This window comes from Podarcis raffonei, chromosome 1 (genome assembly GCF_027172205.1).
Source record: "Podarcis raffonei isolate rPodRaf1 chromosome 1, rPodRaf1.pri, whole genome shotgun sequence".
Classification (NCBI taxonomy): domain Eukaryota; kingdom Metazoa; phylum Chordata; class Lepidosauria; order Squamata; family Lacertidae; genus Podarcis; species Podarcis raffonei.
In genome coordinates, this window is record NC_070602.1 from 16,028,000 (window position 1) to 16,051,689 (window position 23,690).

General features: G+C 43.1%; 1 protein-coding gene across 1 annotated transcript in view; it reads right to left on the bottom strand.

The window, feature by feature from the left end:
* DYNC1H1 (dynein cytoplasmic 1 heavy chain 1) overlaps nucleotides 1-23,690 on the bottom strand; it is a 58,779-nt gene that overhangs the window by 10,585 nt on the left and 24,504 nt on the right. Inside the window, exons 25-62 of the mRNA XM_053372259.1 lie at nucleotides 23,395-23,583; nucleotides 23,094-23,288; nucleotides 22,697-22,979; nucleotides 22,210-22,310; nucleotides 21,724-21,883; nucleotides 20,740-20,983; nucleotides 20,320-20,503; nucleotides 19,144-19,356; nucleotides 18,582-18,820; nucleotides 18,313-18,469; nucleotides 17,234-17,461; nucleotides 16,878-17,108; nucleotides 16,591-16,731; nucleotides 15,672-15,905; nucleotides 14,982-15,188; nucleotides 14,779-14,900; nucleotides 14,264-14,429; nucleotides 13,989-14,152; nucleotides 12,662-12,791; nucleotides 11,505-11,638; nucleotides 11,044-11,158; nucleotides 10,766-10,927; nucleotides 10,108-10,322; nucleotides 9,791-9,995; nucleotides 9,497-9,670; nucleotides 9,265-9,384; nucleotides 9,028-9,148; nucleotides 8,172-8,367; nucleotides 7,426-7,543; nucleotides 6,628-6,843; nucleotides 5,721-5,933; nucleotides 4,977-5,104; nucleotides 4,089-4,242; nucleotides 3,505-3,651; nucleotides 3,260-3,410; nucleotides 1,607-1,860; nucleotides 1,339-1,473; nucleotides 1,161-1,255 (exon numbers count right to left, since the gene is read on the bottom strand). Coding sequence (XP_053228234.1) covers nucleotides 1,161-1,255; nucleotides 1,339-1,473; nucleotides 1,607-1,860; nucleotides 3,260-3,410; nucleotides 3,505-3,651; nucleotides 4,089-4,242; nucleotides 4,977-5,104; nucleotides 5,721-5,933; nucleotides 6,628-6,843; nucleotides 7,426-7,543; nucleotides 8,172-8,367; nucleotides 9,028-9,148; nucleotides 9,265-9,384; nucleotides 9,497-9,670; nucleotides 9,791-9,995; nucleotides 10,108-10,322; nucleotides 10,766-10,927; nucleotides 11,044-11,158; nucleotides 11,505-11,638; nucleotides 12,662-12,791; nucleotides 13,989-14,152; nucleotides 14,264-14,429; nucleotides 14,779-14,900; nucleotides 14,982-15,188; nucleotides 15,672-15,905; nucleotides 16,591-16,731; nucleotides 16,878-17,108; nucleotides 17,234-17,461; nucleotides 18,313-18,469; nucleotides 18,582-18,820; nucleotides 19,144-19,356; nucleotides 20,320-20,503; nucleotides 20,740-20,983; nucleotides 21,724-21,883; nucleotides 22,210-22,310; nucleotides 22,697-22,979; nucleotides 23,094-23,288; nucleotides 23,395-23,583 — 6,641 coding nt within the window. The remainder of the gene's footprint in view (nucleotides 1-1,160; nucleotides 1,256-1,338; nucleotides 1,474-1,606; nucleotides 1,861-3,259; nucleotides 3,411-3,504; nucleotides 3,652-4,088; nucleotides 4,243-4,976; nucleotides 5,105-5,720; nucleotides 5,934-6,627; nucleotides 6,844-7,425; nucleotides 7,544-8,171; nucleotides 8,368-9,027; nucleotides 9,149-9,264; nucleotides 9,385-9,496; nucleotides 9,671-9,790; nucleotides 9,996-10,107; nucleotides 10,323-10,765; nucleotides 10,928-11,043; nucleotides 11,159-11,504; nucleotides 11,639-12,661; nucleotides 12,792-13,988; nucleotides 14,153-14,263; nucleotides 14,430-14,778; nucleotides 14,901-14,981; nucleotides 15,189-15,671; nucleotides 15,906-16,590; nucleotides 16,732-16,877; nucleotides 17,109-17,233; nucleotides 17,462-18,312; nucleotides 18,470-18,581; nucleotides 18,821-19,143; nucleotides 19,357-20,319; nucleotides 20,504-20,739; nucleotides 20,984-21,723; nucleotides 21,884-22,209; nucleotides 22,311-22,696; nucleotides 22,980-23,093; nucleotides 23,289-23,394; nucleotides 23,584-23,690) is intronic.

Genomic DNA, 23,690 nt, shown 5'->3' on the forward strand with positions numbered 1-23,690 from the left:
GTTGTCTATAAGGAAAAAAATAAATTATTATAAATTAGTTTGGAGATGGTACTTAACACCAGTCAGATTAAATCAAATAAACAAGTAATATTCCATTTTATGTTGGAGGGGATGCCAGGAAACAGGGAATTATGTTCACATGTGGTGGGGGTGTAAATATGTACAATTTTTTTGGCAAAGGGTGTTTAAGGAGCTAACAAAAATAACTGGGTTGAAGCTGACCGAAAGTCCAGAGGTAGCATTATTATCAATTTACGATGAGGTGGAAGGTACACAGGCTATGAAGGACTTGCTCACAAATTTATTGACAGCTGCACGAGTTATTATAGCTGGAAAGTGGAAGGGGCAAGCAGAATATAAAACGGAAGAATGGTACAAAGAGGTGTGGGATATAGCTGTGAATGATAAATTGACATGTGCTATTAAGGTAAGATGGGGAATATGCAGGAGAAATGATTTGGAGGAGATATGGAAGGGTGTTTGTAGAATTTGTACTGTTAAAATGGAAAAGGGTCAAACCATCGCAAGAGGTGTTGAAATTTTGGTAAGTTGGATAGTTACAATGGAATGGTCTCGGGGGTGGGGTGCACATTATTATGATTATTATTACTTTTTCAAAATAAAATTTATATATATATATATATATATATATATATATATATATATATATATAAAAGAACAACAATGTGGGAACAGTTTACCTACAAGATCACCTTACCCCACATTGGCCCATTTGACCGCTATGATTGGTGGCCTCGGCACTACTAGAACTGCCACCTAATACTCATTCCACATTTGTAAGAACTTGATCGTTTAATGTGGCGGCACCTGGACTTTGGAACTCCCTGACTATTGATATTTTCAGCACCTGCTAAAAACATTCCAGGCCTACCCAGAAAGTGGAGGTAATTTTAATCTGTTTTAGTATTTTAATTTTTGTATGTTTTAAAGTAGGGTTATGATTTTTTCTTGATTTTATTGACTTACCTTTTTGAAAACTTTCTTTGTGGTTTATTAGGCTGCATTGATTTTACAAATGCCACCTTTGCAAAAATTCAGGGTATGCCTTACTTTTAAAGAACTGCCACGACACACTGCCTACATTTATAAGAGACTGAAGAATGGGCCACCTATTGAAGAAGGGAGAATTGTATGCTTACCCAATAGTGCCTTTCAGTTTTATTCTGGCCAACAGCATAGCGAAGGTTATGTGATCCTGATGCAGCATGCCACGTGCGACTCTGTTGAAAGCAACCTATCAATGCAAAACGAGAAAGGTTAGTTTCATCTCCTACTGATAACTTGGAATTGTTTTAACTTGATATGGCTTTTCCGAACCTGGAAGAGATCCTTTGTGATGATGGAAAGACGCTGGGTATGGTCTGTTATCCCCTTCAGATTTGGGTTCTCGTACAAGACATTGTGATAGATATCCAGGAAAAACTGGAGGGAGTACTGGTACAAGAAGTGTATCTAAAGAGGGAAAAACACAGTCACACAGCAGCAAAAACAAGCCACTTCTGTACCTGTGGCATCTTATTATGTTGTGCAACAAACATGGCTAACAGGTAGAAGAAGGCAAGGCAAGCCAGTCGTGCTTTTGTACCTGTTTTAGCGACTCCATTGTGAAATAGATGCTGCTACAGGCAGTGGAAAGTGGGAGATACTGCTGAGACACAGTCTCCACCTCCTGCATGACAATATCGGTTTCTTCAACTTTCCTGGTGACCTCAGCCGCCTCTTTCTTGAGGTTCTCCAGTGTAGTAATGATGGTGTCGTCATCCAAGATCCGACCCTTCACTTCATTGAGGGCTTGGAGAAGCGACTTCTCTAACTGCCGCAGACGCAGCTGGAATTCACCTTTGGGTAGAGGGAAAAAGCCTTAAGGACAGTTCGAGCTATACACTGCGTGAATCCAAGAACTCTGCAACATCCCCCGGAAACTGCTTTCAGCCACAGAGCAACATCCGCACAATCCTTAATTTAATTAGGCTTCTTTAAGGGTGAACAGATTCCATCAGTTTCACTTCCACAGTTGTTATGAAAATGACAGGTCAGCAGAACTCCACCTGCACAATGGGGGCTTTCCTGGCTCCTTCCACTCACTACAGCTCCCTGTGCCCCTGCAAGTTGTTTTGAAGGTTGAGAAACCCCCTGGAATAGCATGAGGCGGGCCAGAATGGAATGGGGAAGCCTGAAGAATTCAGTGGCCACCATTGGATCCAAGCCGATATCCCTTGGGTTCCACTCAATCGGATTTCAGAAGGTTGGTAACAGATTGCCCTCATAAGACTATTTAAAAATGTAAAGTCCCTCACTCTTGGGCCCTTGAATGAAATTGAAGAGGTTGCAGAGTAACACCCACATCCTGCAATTCTAGGTTTTTAAGATTATAAAAGCCACGATTTCATTCAAATATTTGTGCAATTACAAATAAACATTTAATATATGTCAGTGACGAGGCTCTTCATTTTCTAATTTAACTCATTGGGTGGACTCTAGACACATAAACAACGCTGTGCAAATGCTTTTTTAATGAAATGTTTTATATTGAATTTGCCATAAGCTCACCATCTAGTGTCACATTTGTATACAGTCATACCTCGGGTTGTGAATATGATCTGTGCAGGAGGAATGTTCACAAGCCGCAGTGCTGCGTCTGCGCACGCGCGTGATGCAATTTGGCGCATGACGTCATTTTGCGCATGCGCCAAAACCCAGAAATAACCCGTTCTGGTACTTCTGGGTTCAGCGTGGTCCACAACCCGAAAACACGCAACCTAAAGTGTTTGCAACCCAAGGTATGACTGTAATGCACTTAAAACATTCTGTTTGCAACTGTATAACAGTCCTTTGTGTCATCGGCTTGAAAACATTAAAAATAAAGTAACAGAAATCTCCCTCAGCTTGAAAGATGCTGCAAAATGCACCCATGAAAGAATGAGATTCTGACATTCTAGTGAACATACCCAGTTTTTTTTCTAAAAAAAAGGTTTAGGGGTACTCTCATTTTCCTACTCATATTGAAATACTGCCCCTCAATGAGGCAAAACTTAAAAGATTCACAAAATGTTTTGGGGTATGCGTACGCCTGCGTACCCCCAGAAAAAAAGCACTGAACATACCTGTGTGTGTGCAAAACTATACAATCTGGGTCAGAATGCAACAGAGGGAGATTCTGCAAGTATCTCTAGTTTGTTTTAAGGCCCACCAACAGTAATAAGTCCCGTCTGGGATCCGATTCCTGCCAAGACTGTACCTTGAAGTTTGAGGAGATCAGAGCGCTTCTCATCCACATCTGGCCTTTCAGCTTTCAGTACTTCGTTCAGACACTGGCTCTGTAAGCTGCTGCGAGTTACTGTGAAGTTGACGAACGTCACGCGGGAGCAGAGATCTGGAGGAAACTCAACCTACCGAACAGAGCATAGTCACCTTTTACATAGAATCTCCTTTCCCTTCCACTCCCACCAACTGATGGGCAGATAAATCAAGTTTCTTGCTTACCGTTGGATCTCTGGTGGAGAGGAAAATGACGAACGATGGAGACAAATCAATATCCTGATCTCCCAGGGTAATAAGAACTCGGCCTCCAGTTCTACGGACTTCACGGTTCAGCACAGGGTTCAGCACAGGGTCATAGCTCTCCACATCCTGGGCAAGCATTCAGAAAGGGGAAATAATTGAAGTATTAAGAATTGTACTTCCCTTCAACTCTGGAGTTGGTTCTAAAAGGCAATCCAGATATAGGCTGGGACTCCAAAAGTTGCTTTTAGGCACACCCAAGTTTAAACCCATTGAGATCTCTCGTTTTAATTAGAACCGCAAATTCCCATGCTGTATTACAAGCTGCCTTTTGAAGAGTCTCTCCCCAAGTTTCAAAAGCTGTTTTCCACACAGTGCTAAGTCCAAACCCCCTTGGGCTCATGTTATAGTTCCTTGGATCTTGATCGTGGTCTTTCTGATATTATGTGAAGTGCTTGTCTTTCAGCTTTTCTGAAGCCCTTTTATTCAAGTTACACAATATTTGTTTCAACAACCCATTCGAAACTTGTGCTGGTTATAAAAAAATATATATGCACAGAACTAACCTGGACAAGCAGAGGATTACCAAATCGCAAAGCGCTCTCCAAATTCTTCCTGAAAGCATCATCCAGAAAGCTGGTACGAGTGATCTTACGGTCCTTATATTCATTCATGATGAACTCTGTAGCTTGCCCAGAGGGGTCAATAATCAGGGGATACCTAAAAAGGTAATTGGTGGAACCTTATTTAAAATTCAGAGAGCCCAGGAGGAAGAGATTTGTTCAACATATATTAACGGAAGAAGCACTTTCAATTTATGGATTCATGGAACAGATAAAAAGTTTACAATTGGCTATACTAGGTGTCCTTCAAGTATTTTGAAAGCCTTTAGTTTGTATTTTGATATGCTGCAGATACCAAATAGGGGCCTGGAATAATGTTTACTTCAGAAATTATGAGTGTCGCATGTAATGTATGTGTATATCATCCAGTCTTTACTATTGAAATAGTTGGGCTCAAAGTTACATTATCTTTTTGAGCTTCTAAATTTCCATTCTGACTACCGAGTGCTCTGTTAGAGGGATCTGATCTAGCTTGGCAATTCTTAGAACAGTGGTTTTGCCAGACGCCACTTGAAAGTTTCATTTTAAGACTATGCTAGACTTCTCCACAAATTTTCCCCAACTCATGCTGTCTGTGCCAGTGGCCATTCACAATATCCTCTGGCAAACAACTCTATGCTCACAACGTGTTGAATGAGCAGGTTTCGCCTGTCTTTTAACAAGGCTTCTTATCTAAATGCTGAGAGCCCGGGCAATTCCAAAACACTCATAATCACTAGAGAAAGCCTGGACAGAAATGATCAAATCAGAAGGTACTTCCACTGGAAAGCTTTTCTGGCCTGAAGAAGCCATTGGTATGCACAAAATTAATTAAAAGAAAAGCAACAATACCGGTTAAATCGCTTGAGCATGATGGCATTTTCTGTGCACAGGTCATCTGCAGGTAGGGAACTTGCTTGCCAGCGAAGCCGTTCATCTGCGTTAGACAGGTATTCGGTCCTAGCAATGTCTGTACGGAACTGCAGGGAAAGGACCATTGTGTTTCATAGCCAAGAACTGACAAACTTTTGTGACTAGGTGAAGCAATCAGTTGTCTTCCTGCTACTTATGGCTTGGCCACAAACATTAGCATTCTCTTGGCTACAGACCATATTCACTCACTGCCATTTATGGCAAAGTGGGGGCAGAGCTTGAAGGAGGTGATGGCAAGAGTGTTGACGAATCGTAGAACTGTAGAGTTGGAAGGGACCCAGAGGATCATCTAGTCCAAATACCTGCAATGCAGGAATCTTTCGCCCAACCCGGGGCTTGAACCCACGACCCTAAGACAGTAAGAGTCTTATGCTCTACCAACTGAATTATCCCATCCTAAAATACCCATGTTGCATCACCCTTTATTATCGGCCACCTTATAAAATCATCAGACTTCTGGGAACAAAATAAAATGGCCTGAAGGGACATGATGGTTCTGCAGAGCGTATCTGGTTTTGTATGCTGCTCAGGTGGGAGACCACAGGTGAAATATGCAGAAGCTGTTCTGAGCTTCACGGAAGAGGAAGGTGCACCACAGAGTGAAATGCTCCAATTATTTCAAGTAAATAGCAGCGGTCTTTATGCCTATGAACAGTTTTTTACCTGAATATTTGCTTGCTGCAAGTGATGAGACCATGTTGTGAACAGGTTCTGACGCATCTGTTGGTCAAAGTAACCAGCATAAGCGATGAAGGCTCCTGAGAGCAAGCAGTCTCCTGCAATGGTGGACATCTGGTTTTTGAAGGTTTCACTTGTTTTCTCCCATCTTTCACGTTCTGCAGACAAACTCTTCAAGAGAGCCGTACTGCGGTTTACCTGCAAGTAAAACCATTGCTACAGTTAAACGAAAACTGGATTGAAGATTGCTACCTGCCTTTGAAAACACTGAGAAATTTGTAATTGCACCAGATACAGGGCCAGGTTTTCAGCATCCTATTACGAAACACACATTTCAAATACCTAGGAGGCTGAGGAAAAGGGGAGCATAACCACAACTTTATTTTTTATTAGAAAGTGCAGCTAGCGCCAACAAAGAAGCATAGCAAAATTGTTTGCTTATCAAGTTTGGCTTAAAAGGCAGCCTTAAAACCTAGAATATATGCAGCACTAGGCAGCTGTAGGAATTATTACTGAAGACACAGAAGTAGATACACACATTTTTAAATTAAGCTTCTAAAATTATATAAATTACACTGCATTTATGAACGTGGACAAATTTATAGATTACCTAACTATGCTATTGGTATTAAATATAGAAGCAAAATAAGTAAACTCTCTTCAATGTACAAATGAACTTTGGATTTTAAATTCATGCCTGAACAAAGAGCACTAACAAGGAAATTGTGAAGAATGCTTAGAAGCACACATTCCACTATCTTTTTGCTTCCCTCAACTAGACCACTCAAGGTTGCAACTATAATGTAAGCCCTTAAGGAGACGTGATAAAAGTGGGAAACTACAGACAAATTTATAAGGAAGTGCAACAAGGATAAATTCATGGCTATCTCACTTTTGCTTCCACAGCAGCCAGATCCGCCTTTATAGCCTGAGCCTCGGAAATCAGCACGGCATACTCTTCCTTGTAGCGGGCAATGCTGGCCTCCAGGTCTCTAATCATCTGTTCTACTTCGTTGGCCTTCTGCTGGTTGTCTTTGGCATCGTCCTCCAGTTTCTGCAGTTCGTTTCTCAGGGGCTCTACCCGTTTCAACATGTCAGCATAGTTCAGCTGGGGGGGGGAACATAACACCAGGTCACTCAGTTCTGGGACACTTAAACAGTTCTAGTTTTAAAGCTTTGTTATTTTTAAAGCCACCATGGGATTGTCAGCGACCTGCTGAGCTAAACAGCAGGAGGCAGGAAACCACCTTCAAAATACGACTGAGCTTCTATAGTACAGTGGTACCTCGCAAGACGAACGCCTCGCAAGACGAAAAACTCGCAAGACGAAAGAGTTTTCCGTTTTTTGAGTCGTTCCGCAAGACGAATTTCCCTATGGGCTTGCTTCGCAAGACGAAGGCGGGCGGCAGGGAGAAGAGCGCTTCTCCCCGCTGCCTGCCCCGCAAGCTCCGGGGACAGCGGGGAGGCGCAGCGCGTCTTCCCGCTGTCCCCGGACCTGGTCTGCAGGCGGGCGGCGGGGAGAAGAGCGCTTCTCCCCGCTGCCAGCCCCGCAAGCCGCTAAGTACCGTTAATAGCCGTGCTTCGCAAGACAAAAAAATCCGCAAGATGAAGAAACTCGCAGAACGAATTAATTTCGTCTTGCGAGGCACCACTGTATTTTATCCTAATCCAGTTAAATACCACAAGTTACCTGTGCGATAGCCCATTTCACCATAGGGCCACAGGCCAAAGACGCTCTGTTCACAATTTCATAATTGTAACTTGGATTTGACAAGTAGTTCTTCTTCATCTTCTCCCGTATTGCATCACTGGATAGAGAGAGAGAGATATTGAGAAAGTATCCAGACAAGCGTGGTGTTACCATCCAGCATGCAATTGCCAAGCCTGCAAGTTATCCCATCACCTTGGTAAGCAAAGCAATAGAACACAAATACCTCATGTCTTCAATATTAAAGTTGACAATGCTGGTGATGAAATTATCTTTCAGAATAACTGGCCTGATCTTTTTCCAGTCATTCGTCTCCTCACCCAACAGGAGACAGATGGATTCTAAAGCCAGTTTTACCGCCGCAGGTGGGTTGCCCATAGCTCTTACTTCAATAAGGTGCTGCTTCTTTATAGAGCTCACAGCTATTAAAGGGATGGAAAAAAGGGTTCAGCATGCAAAAACAAACACTGAAGGCTGCTGCTGGGAATAGGAGAAAGAAATTTGGTTCCAAGACTGAGATTTGGCCACAATGGAATCCACTGAATGGAGAGCTTCTTTCTGAGAATGTTCTCCTTGAATCAAGATGAGATTTGCTAATTTGAAGCAGAAACCGAGCCCTAAAAATTTATGCCTTTTATCTGCAACATGCAAGAAGTGTTGCAGCAGTCTTCGTGAACCATTTATTTCTGTTCCCTGCAGCAGCCACTGTAAACCTGCCAATTATTCACCTGATCTCCTCAGCAGAAAAGTTTACAATGGTTGGGATGAAGTTTTCCCGCATTATGATGGAACGGATCTGTTTCCAATCAGTTGTGCTTTCACCCAAGAGCAGGCAGATCGACTCTAACGCCAGCTTCACGGCAGCAGGAGGGTTGGCCATAGAACGGACCTCCACCAGATGTTGTTTCTTTATTGATTTAACAGCTAGGAAGAAGCAAGCCCAATCAGCCGGGAGAGAAAAGATAGTGATTTGGGAGAAAACAGTGAAGAGCAAGGTGATTAGCAAATCTTGAGGATCGGTGTGAAAGATTCTTAAGCTTCAGCAAAAATCAACTTTGATTTAAAAAATGAAGGGCACAATTTGCCAGGCACATCTCCCACTGTTATTTTTAAAGCCAAGGGAAAAGGACCTGGATGTTTCCCAGATTCTCAGCCTTCAGAAACACCATTTAAAAACACACAAAACTATGATAAGCAACTGCAAAGCCTTTGTCAAAGGCATAGCCAGACTGGGTACTTTTTATCATGGCAGATGAACTTCTTGGTTTTGTTTTTAAAAGACAATGCTTTTGTACTCAAAGCCTTTTATTTAAAGACAACAACATCCATATACAATGTGGATTATCTAGCAACATGATCTGGCATTCTGGAAAGCTGCACTACTTGTGCTTCTAATCAATCAGAGCCCAAACCTGATTATTGATCAAAGTATTACCCAGAAGAACTAAGCTGACAAGCCAAAAAGTACTGATTTTTTTGGGGAGCCGTAAAGGGCATATTCGAAAGCATGGAGCAAAATGTTCCTGTTGCATGCAGCAGATTGGAATGCACTGAAAAGCTGCCCAACAGATGACTTTCACATACCATTTTGAGCCTCGATGACTGCAGGCTCCACCTTATCCAGATCTTCCTTCACACTCATCTGCTTGTCTGCAATGCCCTCTTGCTGTTTATGCAACTGCTCCTGGATTTCCTGGCTCATAACCTGGAAGCAAGTTACACAGGATATTTCAAGAGCCCCGTTCTTACCCTATCTGCTCGGAGTTAAGAGGCACAACTCGGTGCGACAACATGCACTAAAAAGGACTATAAGGTTTTCACCTTTTTCTTCTCTGCCTCTTGCTGATCTTTCACCATCTTCTTCAGCTTATCATTAGCGGCTGCATTCTTGACTTCCAGCTCCTGGCTTTTTATCCGCAAGTCACGGCGAAGTTCTTCCACCTAGAACCAACAGCAAATTCTCAATTACAGTGAACTCTATTCAAGATAACTTCCAAGGATTGTCACGAATGCTTTCTTCCTTCTTCCAATGCTCTTTCCTTAAGACTCATACCTGGTCAACCGTTTCCTTGATCTTCCTAAGACCAACATTCAAATGCATCTGCTGCTCTTCCAGCTCACTCCGTTTCTCATTGAACAAATTGGCATAGTGGTTGATGAAGTCCAAATAATGACGAGGAGTGATGGCCATTGTCCTGCCGCCACGTTTGGCTAGACGAGCATTAGCCTGCCAGAAGGGGAAAAGAGTGTGTTAAAAAGTGATGTACGTATTTTAAAATATCCTTCGAAGTAGGAAATGCTTTGAGGACTGCAAGAAGCTGCACAAAAAGTGGGAGGACAAACCCACCTGATGAAGGGTCTGGTGAACAAACACACAGCTGTTCACGATGGCTTCCCTATGTGATGGTGGCTGTGGCAGCTTGTCATAGACAACTGGCATGTAGTCTGGTACAATGTAGTTTGGCTTTTCTAGGTCCATTTTGCTGGTGAACTCTTTGCCAACTTGATAAAGCGCCTCTGTCGACCAGTCTCCAAACCAGTTCAAGACACACCTAAAGCAAAAGATGACACGCTTTGAAGACTAACCGTAGTTTACAGTCCTGCTCATCTGAATTATCCACACACCACTGTAATGGATGTAATGGAAAATAAGCAGTTGTGTACCTGTTGAAGAGGGCTGGAGATGTAGCTGCTCTGTCCTTCAAGCCCTCAGAAGATGGGTTCATGGTGAAGACCACATGGAGATTACGAATGACTTGGCTGGTGAACCATTTGTATAGTTCTTCATGTGAATCCAACATCAAACCCTCTTTCTGGGCTCCTTCCTTACACTGAGTCATAAGTGTGGCATATTCGTCCCCTTCAAACAAGCCAGGAACCTAAATGGAAGAGAGACACGTTTATTTACAGACAGATCTCTGAAATTTGCATTGAGATAAATATTGATGAGGATCCAATGACAATATGAAATCAGAGCCTCTAAAAAATTGTTAGTTTGGACAGTAGATTGTTTTTTTCACAGAATGTGCAAGACCTTCCAAAAAGCTAATAATCTGTTTGGAGATGAGGAGTTATTGGTTTGCTTTTGTTGTGTTATGTATTTTATATTCTCATTTTATACTGTTATGTGTTGTAATGTATTGTTTGTTATGTTGTGATCTTCAGATGAATGGCAGTATACAAATTTAATAAATAAATTTCTATGTTTGGAACAAGAATTATATGGGCCTGTACAGCAGCTTGTCAGTAATCCAGAATCTCTTGGATTGGATGGCAACAGTTCGGATCCCACCCCTCCAAGCCCAGCCTTCAGTAAAATTACCTCTCCATTGGCCAGCAGAGTATTCATTCTCTCCAGGAATCCAGAATCAAGTACATTTGATTCATCCATAATGAATGCTATTTTCTCATTCTTGCAGCCAGATCGTCTCAATACTGTTCTCAGATCTTCATCAAAGTCTTCACCAGTGTACTTTCTATGCACCTGTGAACATCCGTTATAGATTAAATGTCTATGATTTTATCTAGCCTGCCAAGCTCGATTTAATGCTGCAAGCAACAGAAGCTGGACCTTCAGTTTAGGGAAATGGGCAAACCAACCTTAATTTGGTAGACACTTAAGCCATTCATCCAAGCCACAAATCGCGAGAGAGTAGTTTTTCCTGCTCCACTAACACCAATGAGAAGTAAGTGTCCCTGAGGCTGACGGAAGATTCTGAAAAGAGAGTCTTGACTTAGAAGATGCAATACTGACTAGCAGAGAATCCCATGCATGCTTACTCAGGGGTTAAATTCTATTGTTTTCAATGACAATTACTTCTAGTTAACTGTGCCTACAATTGCAGCTTAGGAGTAACTGGTAAACAACCATCCCCTACAAAAATACATATGTATTACTGGTACATAGTAGGCAATATTCTTTGTGTTCTGCTCTAGCACTCAATGTCCAAGGTGATAAAAAGAACTGTATCCCCTTTCTAAATACATACTGGACTGGTTTAGAAACATATTTGCCAAGGTGCTACAACTGGAAAAAAGTTTAGAACACAAGCATCATGTACCTGTCAATTCTTAGCACATGGTCCAAGACTTCATTGAACAAGACAAGTGGTACGTCAAGTTCTTCTTCATAGAAAACCTTCAGTCTGGCTTTCACGTAGTCTCTTAGCTCTTCTTGATTAACTGGAATATAATCCTAAAAGACAGTGCAAACAATTTATATACTTGTAAACCATAAAGCATCAAGCTTTAGAGCTGTCCTTGCTTATGACAATATCTGAAGATGCACAAAGTATTGCCTATTCATGAAGCTTATCCACCCAGCTCAATTAATTTACTTGTCTTATGTTGACTAACAATAATTCCCAAGCTTTTTCCAAGTAGGAAATAGTGGTGGGCAACAGACAAATGCGTACTGTATTCCCAAGATGGGGAATGAGAAGCAATCACTGAAAAAATCAAATGAAGCTTTGCAGAACTTCAGCTGAAGGGAAAGAATGAAGACACCACATGGGAGAATTTTGCACATAGGCTGGATGCAACATGCAGCCTCCAGGTGGCCAGTTTGATGCAATGTGCTTAGTGCCTACCCTGATCATACTTTTCATCAGTTGCTGGCCAAGTAGCCAGCAGACATAGACTCATTTTTACAAGAAGGGAAGCAGAAGAGCTGGACAAGGGGACAATGTATGTGAGCTGGACAAGGGGACAACTCAATTCCCATACAGGCAAACATTCTGCCTGAAGGGAATATGGATAAAATGTGCACCTAATTACATTTATTTTAAGAGACACTCAAAATCCCAGGTAGCTCCATTCTTGCATGAATCTCACACTAAAACAGATAGTAGCTACAGTTCGTTACACTGGGGGGAAATTTGAGAGGTGCTCATCCTCAAAAGGCTAACTGTGCCCTGATATCCAAGGAAGTTTTTAAAGTGAGGTCAAGACAGTAACTTCCAATGTAAACACACTAAATCTAATTATGCTCCTTTCTGACTAAATTATAAGAAATATTATTCAAACCAAGTCAACATCTGCTACCAATGATTAAATCATGATAATACAATTTGCAACTGATTAAAGAAGTTTTAATGTCATAGGTTTTCTCCATCAACCGAAAAAGCAGAAAAAATTAAACACAGCACACTTCCATATACCCACGAACTAAAGCAATGTATCAATGTATTAAAGTTCAAGTAAGTGGCAGAGCTTCTACCTTGGATAGCCAATTGCTGTACAGAATGGGCCTGGCCATTGCTTTCTCTTTGTCTATGTTGGGGAAGTGCTTCAGAGCTACCATGTCAATGTTTTCATCAGTCCACCGTCTCTCCTCATCTTCCACAAGCCTAGATAAAGGGAGCAACCATTAGTATTAGAAAGCACATTAACAGCTTAAAGTTAAGACTTCATGACAGAGAAGCTTTGGCATTAATACTGTTTCAAAAGTGTGAAATGCACTTCTCCCAACTACTAGTGAAATGTAATGGTTGCATATCACTTGCAATGGTCTAAGATTCAGGGACACCACTGGCAAGTAATTCATGTTCTGAATATTCCTATAGCTAAGCAATTTCCCTCTGAGTTTGTCTCATCTTTTGAACCTGGACACTGACATTTACATCATATGCCCAGAGTTCAAATTATGAGGTGTGAAAAGTAGTGCTCAGTTAGCTTGAAATTTGCTCACAAATCCCAAGAGGTATCTAAACATGTTTTAAATACACTTTCCCCCCAGTTAGCTGTCCATTATTATTTTTCTGCACTAAGATTTGGGTGGAAAGATGGCCCAGAGCAGTGATACTGAAACAGGACCTATAAATACTTCCACTGACTTTCCACCCCCAACAAAAAGCCAAAAAAGCCAAACCCCAGGGATCTAGGAAGCTACCTTATATTAAGTTAGATAACTGGTACACCTCTCAGTTTTTCCTACCCTACCTAGAGATGCCAGCTACTGGTGAACAAATGGCAAACTGAATTTATGGTAATGTGCACCCTTCTATTTCATTAAAAACATGTGCATTTACTAGAAAGGGCTTATTTACAGTACAGTAAACTGTGTTGTGTTAATTAAGAAAAGCATATTGGAACGACTTGCTCCAGTCTGAACACACAAGAGGAATTCTATGCAGCCTGAATGCTTGTGGACTATTACACTACCAAGTGTGCAGTCACACTTTATTCCAGTGAGGTGCAGTGCCTAGTGTTGGACTAGGAACTGGGAGGCCAGGATTGAAATCCCCAATCAGCCACAAAGCTCACTGGGTGACCATGGACCAGCCACTGTGTTTCAGCCTCCCTCATGGGTTGTTGAGAGCATAAAATTGGGGTTGGGAAAGAGATTGTGTACCCTGCCTCCTACCAAAATAGAGTTTTAAAAAGTATACTGTGATCTCAGTTGGAGACAGCATGGTGCGGATAATGTCAAGGTTGCAGGTTTGATCCCCCTATGGGACAGCTGTGCAATCCTGCATTGCAGAGGGTTGAACTAAATGAAGCTCAGTGTCCCTTCAACTCTGCAATTCTATGATTTCACACTTTACCTGTCTTGGAAGAGACGCAGGGCTTCATGTGCCCAAATTCTAATGAGGCCTTCGACGGGCAATGTTTCCAGCGGTCTCAGAGCTTCGAAGATCCCTCTCACCCATCGAGTCATTTCACGGGGTGAATAGATGTAGTGCGGCTGTGTGTCTTGAGTAAACCTTTCCTGGAAGTAACAGAATAAGGAGTTGTCCATAGTAACCAGGGAAGTATTTTTTAACCGCTCGCTCTAGACATTTGATAAAAAAGCTGCAAAGAGCTTTATCATTCCAGTTACCTGAGACATTGTGTAGAACTCAACCATGGCTGCAGTGAGAGGTTCTGCATACGTGCGAAGAGATGGAATGAGCCGCAACATAGCGCGATTGAAAGTGCCGTAGATCTGAGTGAGGGAAGCTGGGCCAGGATAGTCCACGTACACAACAGGAACATGGCGCAGAAATCTAGAAAGGCATACAGGAGAGGTGAGTTCTGTAGCACCTCAGCTATTAGGCTAAATACATGGGTCTAGATATGGCAAAAACAGACCCTGAAAGCTTTCACTGCTCCTGAAAGCACAGCACTGGCTGCTATTGAGATGCCAGGCCATGTTCAAGGTGTCAGAACTAGCGTGCAAAGCCTTCTGCAACAACAAAAAGATTCTGAAGTTCTACATTCCGGCAGCCAAAGCATTAATAGAGCATTTGAAAGGCTGAACCCTACTTCTTAGTAAAACACATTAATATGAATGTAGATGGCAGGTTTGATCCTTAAAGCTTCAGCAACTTATCAACAGCAATGTGGACACATTACCTATGCGAAAGAGGCTTCCTTCCAGGATCTGTAGGTGGGTTACATGCTCCAACAAACTGAATCCGCTCCAGTTTCACCCATGTCTGGTCAGATGTGCGGTAGAAACCTCCATGTTCCACCATCTGAGGATTTGAGAGAGGCGGTTACAACGGCGTTTAACTACGACAAAAAAAGTTGAGTTCTTTAATCTGACTTATACCCACCTGTCTGATGAAGGATATGACTCTCTGTGTGCCATATTTATCCATATCCGGCAAGTTGATTTCGTCACAGAAGAGCACCAGCCACTTTCCTAGCTGGACAGGAGCCAACACCACACCGTTAGGCGTACGCCTGTATTCACAGTAGTGATCAAAGGTTTTCAGGAGCAGCTCTGGAGTAGTAGCACTGGAGAAATTCAGACCAACCACCTAAAAATGCAAGGACATGATCAGGAAAGGAATATGCGGCAAGATCCAAGAGGCATAGTCACTGCCGACTGGTGACAGCTTTTAAAGTTTTGTTGCTCGCCTTCCTTTGTTCTTTATGAATGCTGCTCATGTTTCTATGGGAGGAAGTCAACATCGTGCTCTTCTGCTAGCATGCCAGGTTAGCTGAATTTGTTTTAACTGCTTTTTGTAAACTTGAAAAGTGGTATCTAAAGTTCTTAAACTAACAAACCATTCTGGCTCAGAGGCAGCAATGAACTATCTACACAATGGCTTGGCAAAAATAGAGAGGAATGAGCGCCTCCTCGCTCGTTCTGCTTATTGCATTGTTGTGCAGAGAGATTTAATTAACCGCGGAAGAGGAATAAATTATTCTGATCTTCTGCAGCTCAGTGGCATTTTAAAGCCTGCAGATGTGGTTACTCATTCAGAATGGGAGAAGGTCACACACAAAGAACTGTTTACCTCCATGTCAGGCAAAGCCCTGAGTGCACTGAAGAGAGTCATGGTCTTTCCAGAACCTGGCGGCCCACACAGCACCAGGGGTTTGTGCTCCGCAAGCCAAGTATACAACAATGCTTCGTGGCGGACGGTGTCTAGGGTTGGCACCACAACATCAGGAGCTGCCACTTTGTGAGTCTCGACTTCAATCTGCGGGACCTTTGACTGCCAGGGAATCCACTCGCCAGTAATTGAGACCTATCGAGAGAGAGAAACAAAATTAAGTATCTGGCATTATCTGCTTCTCTTGCTGCCAAAGCAACAACTTGGTGTTGTTTAAAGCGGCTACTTCAAGGTTTAACATTAATTGCAACGTTAAGCTGATCAAAAGCATTTAAAATAAGTTTGTGTATATATTGCTGGTGCTACTGACTTCTATATATTTATGTTGGCCCTGCTTTTGTTTGCTGGAATTAAAAAAAAGTGAAGTGCCTCCACTAAGCTGACAGCAAATTAAGAACACTTTATAAAAGTGTTTAACAAAGAAACTCATTACAGACAGCAGCTAATACACTTCTGAGTGAGGGAGGGAAATGACTCTAAAATACCTGAGTATACCATCTAAAAGCAAAGTATGCTTTTATTTTGAACTTATTTATTCTGATATACAACTGTATGAATTAAAAACCAACGAGATCAACAAGGCTCAAGGATCAGTTTTTAAATCTGATGACAGCCTTAGATTCAAATCACCAAGAAATTTGTTTAGTTAAGCACACGTCCAAAATGTAAGTACACTGAATAAATATGTTGCTGCCAAGTCTCTGGAAGAAGGCTATGAAATCGTCTATTTTGTTGTAGTGATGAAGTTTTGTGCAAATAGCATCAATATGTAATTACATTAAGCCTGGCACTTAGAAAACGGAAAGGTTTATTTTTTTACCTCGTAATCAATGATAGGTATATTTGGTGCAGAAGGCAGTGGCACAGTTGTGATTCTCCTGATGTATTCACCCAGCTCGGCTCTCATCTTCAGACGGCTGTCTCCACAAAGGGACCACAAAATCGCATACACGAGGAATCGCTGAGAAAGTTCAGAAACTGATCAGTAAAAGTGAGGAAAAAGGGAATCCCACACAAGAGAGCCACATGAAAATTAACAGCAAGATTAATTAACAAGGCTGGCAGCTTGAGTTTCCTCTTTTTTATTTACTTAGCTATGGGAATTACCTGGATGTAGCGTTCCAGCTGATCTATCTGCATAGGGAAGTCTGGATGGTTGGCATTGTACTGCGCTACGTTGCGGCAAGCCTGGTGCAGCATGGAGAAGAGGGAGCCAAGACAGCGCAAGCGTGTGAGGTCCATGATGTGCTCCAGCTTGAAAGCATGTTCGAGTGCCTTCGTCACCAGCCCATTCGATGTGAAGTATGGCTGCATAATTGTTGCTGCATCTCTCTGAATCTGTTGAAACAGCATTTCGTCAACCATTATCGGGCAAAATAGAGCTGAACTACTCGTATAATAATTTGCGTGCCCACAGCAAGGTGGTATTGCAATCTTTTATGTTATATACTCTTGAACTATACCTGTAACATTGGGGAAGCTGCTTCCTCTCCTTCATCTTCCTTGCCCTTTCTCCTACGCTGAGCTTCCTCTTCACCTTCATCCAGAGGGATGCTCCTCAGTCTGGCCAGGAAGTTGTTGAAAATCATGTCAGTGCTTAGAACATCTTCACTGAACCAAACCATGCCACACCTTGACACTGTGGCCAGAGTAGCATACTTCAGATCTTGAACCTCAAACATGATGCGCACCTATGGGAAAAAGAAAGATGGCTTAAAAACCAGCGTCGGCCTCAAAATTATCTGAGGACACACTTCTAAGAGTGTTTAGCTTCTAAGAGTTTTCTCCTTTGACTAACCTTAGCCCATGCCCTGTTAAGAGGCCATTGGGATGTTGGGAATCTGAATACGTGCAGCTACGCACACAGAGTCAATTAGGGTTTGGCCGACAGCCAAGGCAATGTGAAGGAGTAAGTCTTCCTGGTGATACAGAGGCATGGAGACAGCTCCATGATTGGTCAAGCTCTCTCACGGGAATGATGATTAATGGCCTACTAACTGGAATGTGTTAGCATGAGGTTGAGTTCAGGAGTTGAGAGTTGTGTATGAGACAGCAAGTCAAAGATCCGTGTTCTGTTCCTGTAAATAGTCCACTGTATATAATAAACACCTATAACTACATGTTACTGGTTCCTGCTTCGTCCATCCTGTCTGCAGCCAAGTTGCCAATTGCTTTCGTGAACTCTGCATTTACTCTGCTAGGTCTGGCTAACGCCCTGCAACTAGTCAGAAAGTTGCGAAACACCAATAGGCATTAAGACAGCGTTGCAATCAGAATGGTGTAAGTTAAACCTCAAGTAATATTTTATAGCTAGCCCTTTAAGTAAGGCAGTTCCTCATAATCTAATGGGAACTGGCAAAGCCCAACATGACAAAACCAGGGAGTAACAACCTACTTCCAAACTGTGTCTGCTGGAAACACCTTAAAATGAATTTCCTGGCTGACACAAGCATCTCAAAATTACCAGACATTTCCCCAATCCGGTAATATTGTCCAAACAGATTTATTCTCTTATTTGGGAAAAAAAAGTAGCTAGCCTTACGTTTGGTGGAAGGCTCAGACGTTCTCCATTTGGCAGTGTCAGCAGCTTGTTGTCATCCAGAACAGAGTTCAAATTCTCAACCCACTCAGGATCAACATCTCCATCGAAGATGATCCACTGCCGTTTCTGTAGTTCGCCTCTCACGTTATCTATTATCCTAGACAAGGGAATAATGTGGGGCCATTTGAGAGAACGTCCAGCCAGCCCAAGCTCTTCCTACACCTGGGAGAAATTTCTAGCTCACACCTTTACTTATAGCACACACTCACTTTCTCAAGACATGCGTGAACAGTCCATCTGTCCACTCTCTGGTGTTGGGATCGAGAGTGCCATAGAGATGGTCTTTGCTGATGGCTTTGGGATCGATGATGTGGGCAACACCTTCCACACCCTCCAGCCTCTCCAGTGCTTTCAGAAGAACTCTCCAAGCCATGGTCTTTCCACTTCCAGATGGGCCCACCATCATCAAACCATGATTGATCTGGGTAATTTGGTAGAGCTGAAGAACCTATGGAGAAGGAGAAAAGTCAAAGTGTTGCATGAGGAACATCTTAATGTAGAATGCTTTGGGTGGGTCCAGCTGTCATGGCCCAAAAACAAGGAAGGCCACCACTTTGCTGAAGCTAAGCAAGTCTGGGTTTGCTCAGTGCTTGGGTGGGCGACACCTGGCAACCACATGTATACCACCTTGGGTTCCATGATGGAGGCAAGATAGCACATAAATACAAGGAAGATATAATTATCTTGCTTAGATTTCTAGAAGGCTGTTTGTGGCCAGATCTCACATAACTTTGTGCTATTTGTTGGCAAGTGAGCGCTGACGCAACCTACCTTTTCAACCCACATGCTGCCAATGTCTTCCCCGTCGCCGTACGTCAGGTACATTTCCTGACAGACCTTCTTAAGCTCTTCCCTCAGGGCAGTCATTTCTCCACGGTGATACTGAATGCCAGGGAACACATCGGACAAGAGACTGAAAAGCAATGGGATGTCTTCTGCAACCAGTTTGGGTACCATTGTTTCACAGACACTCTGGATCAGGATCTACACAGAAGAACAAAAAAACCGACTTGCTTATTAACTCTTGTGAGAAGCATCATGAAAATACTCAAGTGATACTTCTGGGTACAATATCAAAATTGTGATCCTACATCAGAAATACTTTTTAATTATTATTATTATTGTTATTAACTTTATATACCACCCTTCATCCAAAAATGGGTGGTTCGCAAGATAAAAATGCAAAGTAAAGGTAAAGGTAAAGGTACCCCTGCCCGTTCGGGCCAGTCTTGCCAGACTCTAGGGTTGTGCGCTCATCTCACTCTATAGGCCGGGAGCCAGCGCTGTCCGCAGACACTTCCGGGTCATGTGGCCAGCGTGACGAAGCTGCTCCGGCGAACCGGCACCAGAGCAGCACATGGAACGCCGTTTACCTTCCCGCTGGTAAGCGGTCCCTATTTATCTACTTGCACCCGGAGGTGCTTTCGAACTGCTAGGTTGGCAGGCGCTGGGACCGAACGACGGGAGCGCACCCCGCCGCGGGGATTCGAACCGCCGACCATGTGATCGGCAAGTCCTAGGCGCTGAGGTTTTACCCACAGTGCCACCCGCGTCCCTGTAAAAATGCAAAATAGAAGCACAAATACTTAAGATCTACATGCTAGATAAAATGTAAAGAAATAATAGCTTTGTGAATGGTGCAATGTCAATTACTGAATTTTCATTTAGATTTTTAGATATTATACTATGGAGAAGACATGAAGTTTGTTCACCCTCATGATGAACAGCAGCACTTCTGACACCAATTCAGATGCCTTCTACCAAAGCCTACTGGTAGCCAGCTAAAGCAACATCTACAGCAGCAAGAGGCAGGATAGGCTTGAATACAAGGTGCAAGAAAACAATCAATTTAGCACCACACTCCTTTTGTGCATCCATAGTCTCCAAGCCTCTGCGTATGTAATTGTACTTTACATTAGTTCCATCACATGCAAACCCAGGCTATACCTCTTGTTCTGGCAAGTTCTCAGCAATTTCTCCTTCATCAACCACTTCACCACGCTCCTCCTTCTCCCGTTTTATTCTCTGAATCCTCTCTCTCTTCACGTTGCCAGCACTGATCAGGACGCTCTTCAGAGCTCTCAAGCCAAAGTCATAATGGCTTTGAGAGGAGAGCTGCTCATCACATAACCTAAGGAGCCAAAGACACCAACCGATTAATGCTGAAGTTGGCTTGGTGTTGGATGCTTTTGCAAGTTATACTACGGCTGCATGAGAAATGATCTAAGCACAGTCAGATGCATCAGAATAACTGACGATTAAGTTTCAGAAATGTAACAGTGCCAGGTTGGGCCAGTTAATGCTGAATTCACACAGCTCTAAGAACAAATCATGCTACGTGCTTCTACTACTAGCAGTGTTACTTACTTGAAGAATGGGACAATCTTGTTGGCAAGCACTTCTGCTGTCCGAAATCCCTGGGAATACAGCATGACTTGGGCAATCAGCTGACGGTCAGGTTTTGTCATGGCCAAGCTCCGGAACAGTTTCTTCAAGTTGTCTGGGAGATTTGATCTACCGGCATAGCCAGGGTTCATTGTGATGAAAATTGCCATGTCTGCGCTCACTTTCACTTGTTTGTTCAGCAACTCACAGGTAATGGTGGTGGAAGCTGGAAGCAAGCATTGGTCGTTCAGTTTGCTTTTCTTAACCAAATCAACTTGCGTATGCACGCGCACATGAAAGGAAGTCAGCAAGGCTAGCAATTAGACTTCCAAAGCCCAAAGAGGTAAGGAATTCTTAGAGAAGTGGCACAGAAACATAAACCACCCTAGGGTTTTGGGGAAGACAGGGAAGCATGAATTACTCAGACTTCTGTTCTTTGTGGATTCCATACCTTCTCACAATAAAAGCCACTTATATTGAAATACCAGGGGCTGATGGATGACTCTTGCTTGCTTAGGTCTCCAAGCACCCTTCTCCTCCTCCCTTCTCTCCAAAGTCCCCTCTTTCCCCCCTACTCTTTGTCCACGCACCTGCTCCCCATAGCTCACCCCCTTACTCATCAAAGCTTTGCAGCTCACCTGCGCCACCCCTCTCACTCAGCCCACCACCCCACCTCTCTCAGCTGACCTGCCCCACTTCCCTAAGCCCAGCTCACCCCTCTGCCCCATCCCCACTCACATGCCTGCCTGACTCTAGTGCTTGTCTCACCCTCAGCTTGTGCAGGCTGTTGCCACTGTGACAACGGACTAGCAAAAATATAGCACAGCGGTAGAACCCATGTTTATAATGCCCAGTTTTAAGAGAGATGTTAATTGGTCGGGCCCCCCCAGAGTTTGTTGCAGGAGTTGTATCCTGTTAGATACCACACATGAATAATTAGCTGCAGGGCATGTGCATCAAACATACTTTTCTCCAAGTTTGGATTTGAGTGCTCTCGCAAGGCTTCTTGGATGCACTGGACCTGCTGGGAAACGGCAGAAAGCATTCGCTCCTCAAGCCTGTTGAATTCGTCAAAGCAGCCCCATGCGCCCACTTGGCAAAGACCCACAAAGATGCGTCCCATTGCCTGAAAAAAGGATGGGGAAGGTTAATGAACACTGAGAAGTTGTGGAGTATTATATGGCAGAATAGTAGACGGGTAAAACGGGGCTGGATTTTCCCTTAAGTTTTAGAGAGGCAGAAATTGCTATTATTGGGCAGGGCATCCTATATGGTACCAATCTTTTGTACAGACACAGAATCATGGAAGTGCTCCTTCTCTTGCTTCAGAATACAGGGCTGCCCAATGAAACCAGCTATAGCTTCCCTCTACGGTAGACACAGACACTTGAAACTTGCAGGATTTATGATCAGTATTCCAAGGTAGCATAATGATAGTTGAAACCACCATACCTGGAAGTCAAATGTTTCGTCACAGTTGAACACGAGAACAAAGCGTCCAAGCTGGTGACCGAGAGCCTTAACGGATTCTGTTTTACCGGTTCCAGCAGGCCCTGTCCATTAAATAAAAAAGAGGCATGTTTCTTGTCATCTTAACCATCACTTCCAAATAACAGCCATGCCCAACACTTGTTACCACTTTATAGCCATACAATTTTCTTATAACCCTCACAAATTCCAGCTCGATACCAAACTAGAACCCTAAGGCATTGTACATAAGACTCGCAGGGGATCTTCTATCCAGTAATTAAGTAGATGTGTTTAGTTTCAGCAACACTGCTGTATTATATGTCTCAAAGCAAACCCCAAGATCCTTTTAGTTAAGACTAAATTATCTGTGCAGCTATTAAAATCGCTTTGCTACCTGAACACACTATTTTTTTGTTTCCTACGTTAAGAACGTTTTTGAGAAATGGGCATACAGAAAAAAGTAACCTACCAAATGGAGAACCTCCCAGCCTGGCTTCCAAAGCTTGGGTCATTGTCAGGTAGCATCGGTCAGTAAGAGGAGTCTGCACCAGTTTATCCTGAACGCCAAGGTATTCAAAGCCATAGTTGAACTTGGCATTGGCCATCTGGATGGACAGTTGCTGCAACACGTCTGTCTGTTTAGGGTCAAAGTAGAACCTCATCTGGCTCAGCCAATCAAAGGATTTGGAGTTGTCAATTCTGCTTTTAATCAGGGATCGCGTGACATCCCTTTGGTGGACCAGCTCAGTGATCTTTTGAAAAAAGAAAAGGTGAAATTCAGAATGCAAAGTATCAAAACAACTATTTCATGAAACATCATCATGTTTAAAAGCAATTGGAGATGGGAGGAGATGGCTGCGGCTTACCAGGTGTTCCAACTTCCTTCTGCGGAGAGGTGGCTGCTCCATCAGCACAGAGTCTGCAAGCACATTCAGGGTGACCTCAACATTGGTCAGCACAGACTGCAGAGGGCTGCTGTCACCGCCACCGCCCATGCCACTTAAAGCAGACTCCACATTTTCTGACCAGGCAATCTGGGCTGACAGGACAACAAGCTGGGCCTAGAGCATGAAACAAAAATAGGCATTGGCTCTTGCCAGATGTTTCCCTTTCCTTCCCCACAAAGCACAATGTATTTTCTGAAGGCTGAAGAGAACAAACCTATACCTGGTATTTGTCAATCCAGGAGATGTAGGTAGCTGGATCAATAGAGGTTGCTTTGCCAAAGATTTCGACTTCCGTGACAGACTCGGCAAGCAGCTTGGCAAGTGTGACTCTCATTTCTTTCTCAACAAGGGTGAGCCACTCGTTGATCTTGGGATGCTCCGTGATTGAAACGGGAGTTTTGAACAGCACCTGATGGAAAAATTTCAAGTTTAAGTGTGTTTTTCTTTTCATAAAAGCTAGGATGGGGAATCTTTCTAGCTGGTGGGATGTAACAGTCTGCACATTTGTCAAATTCA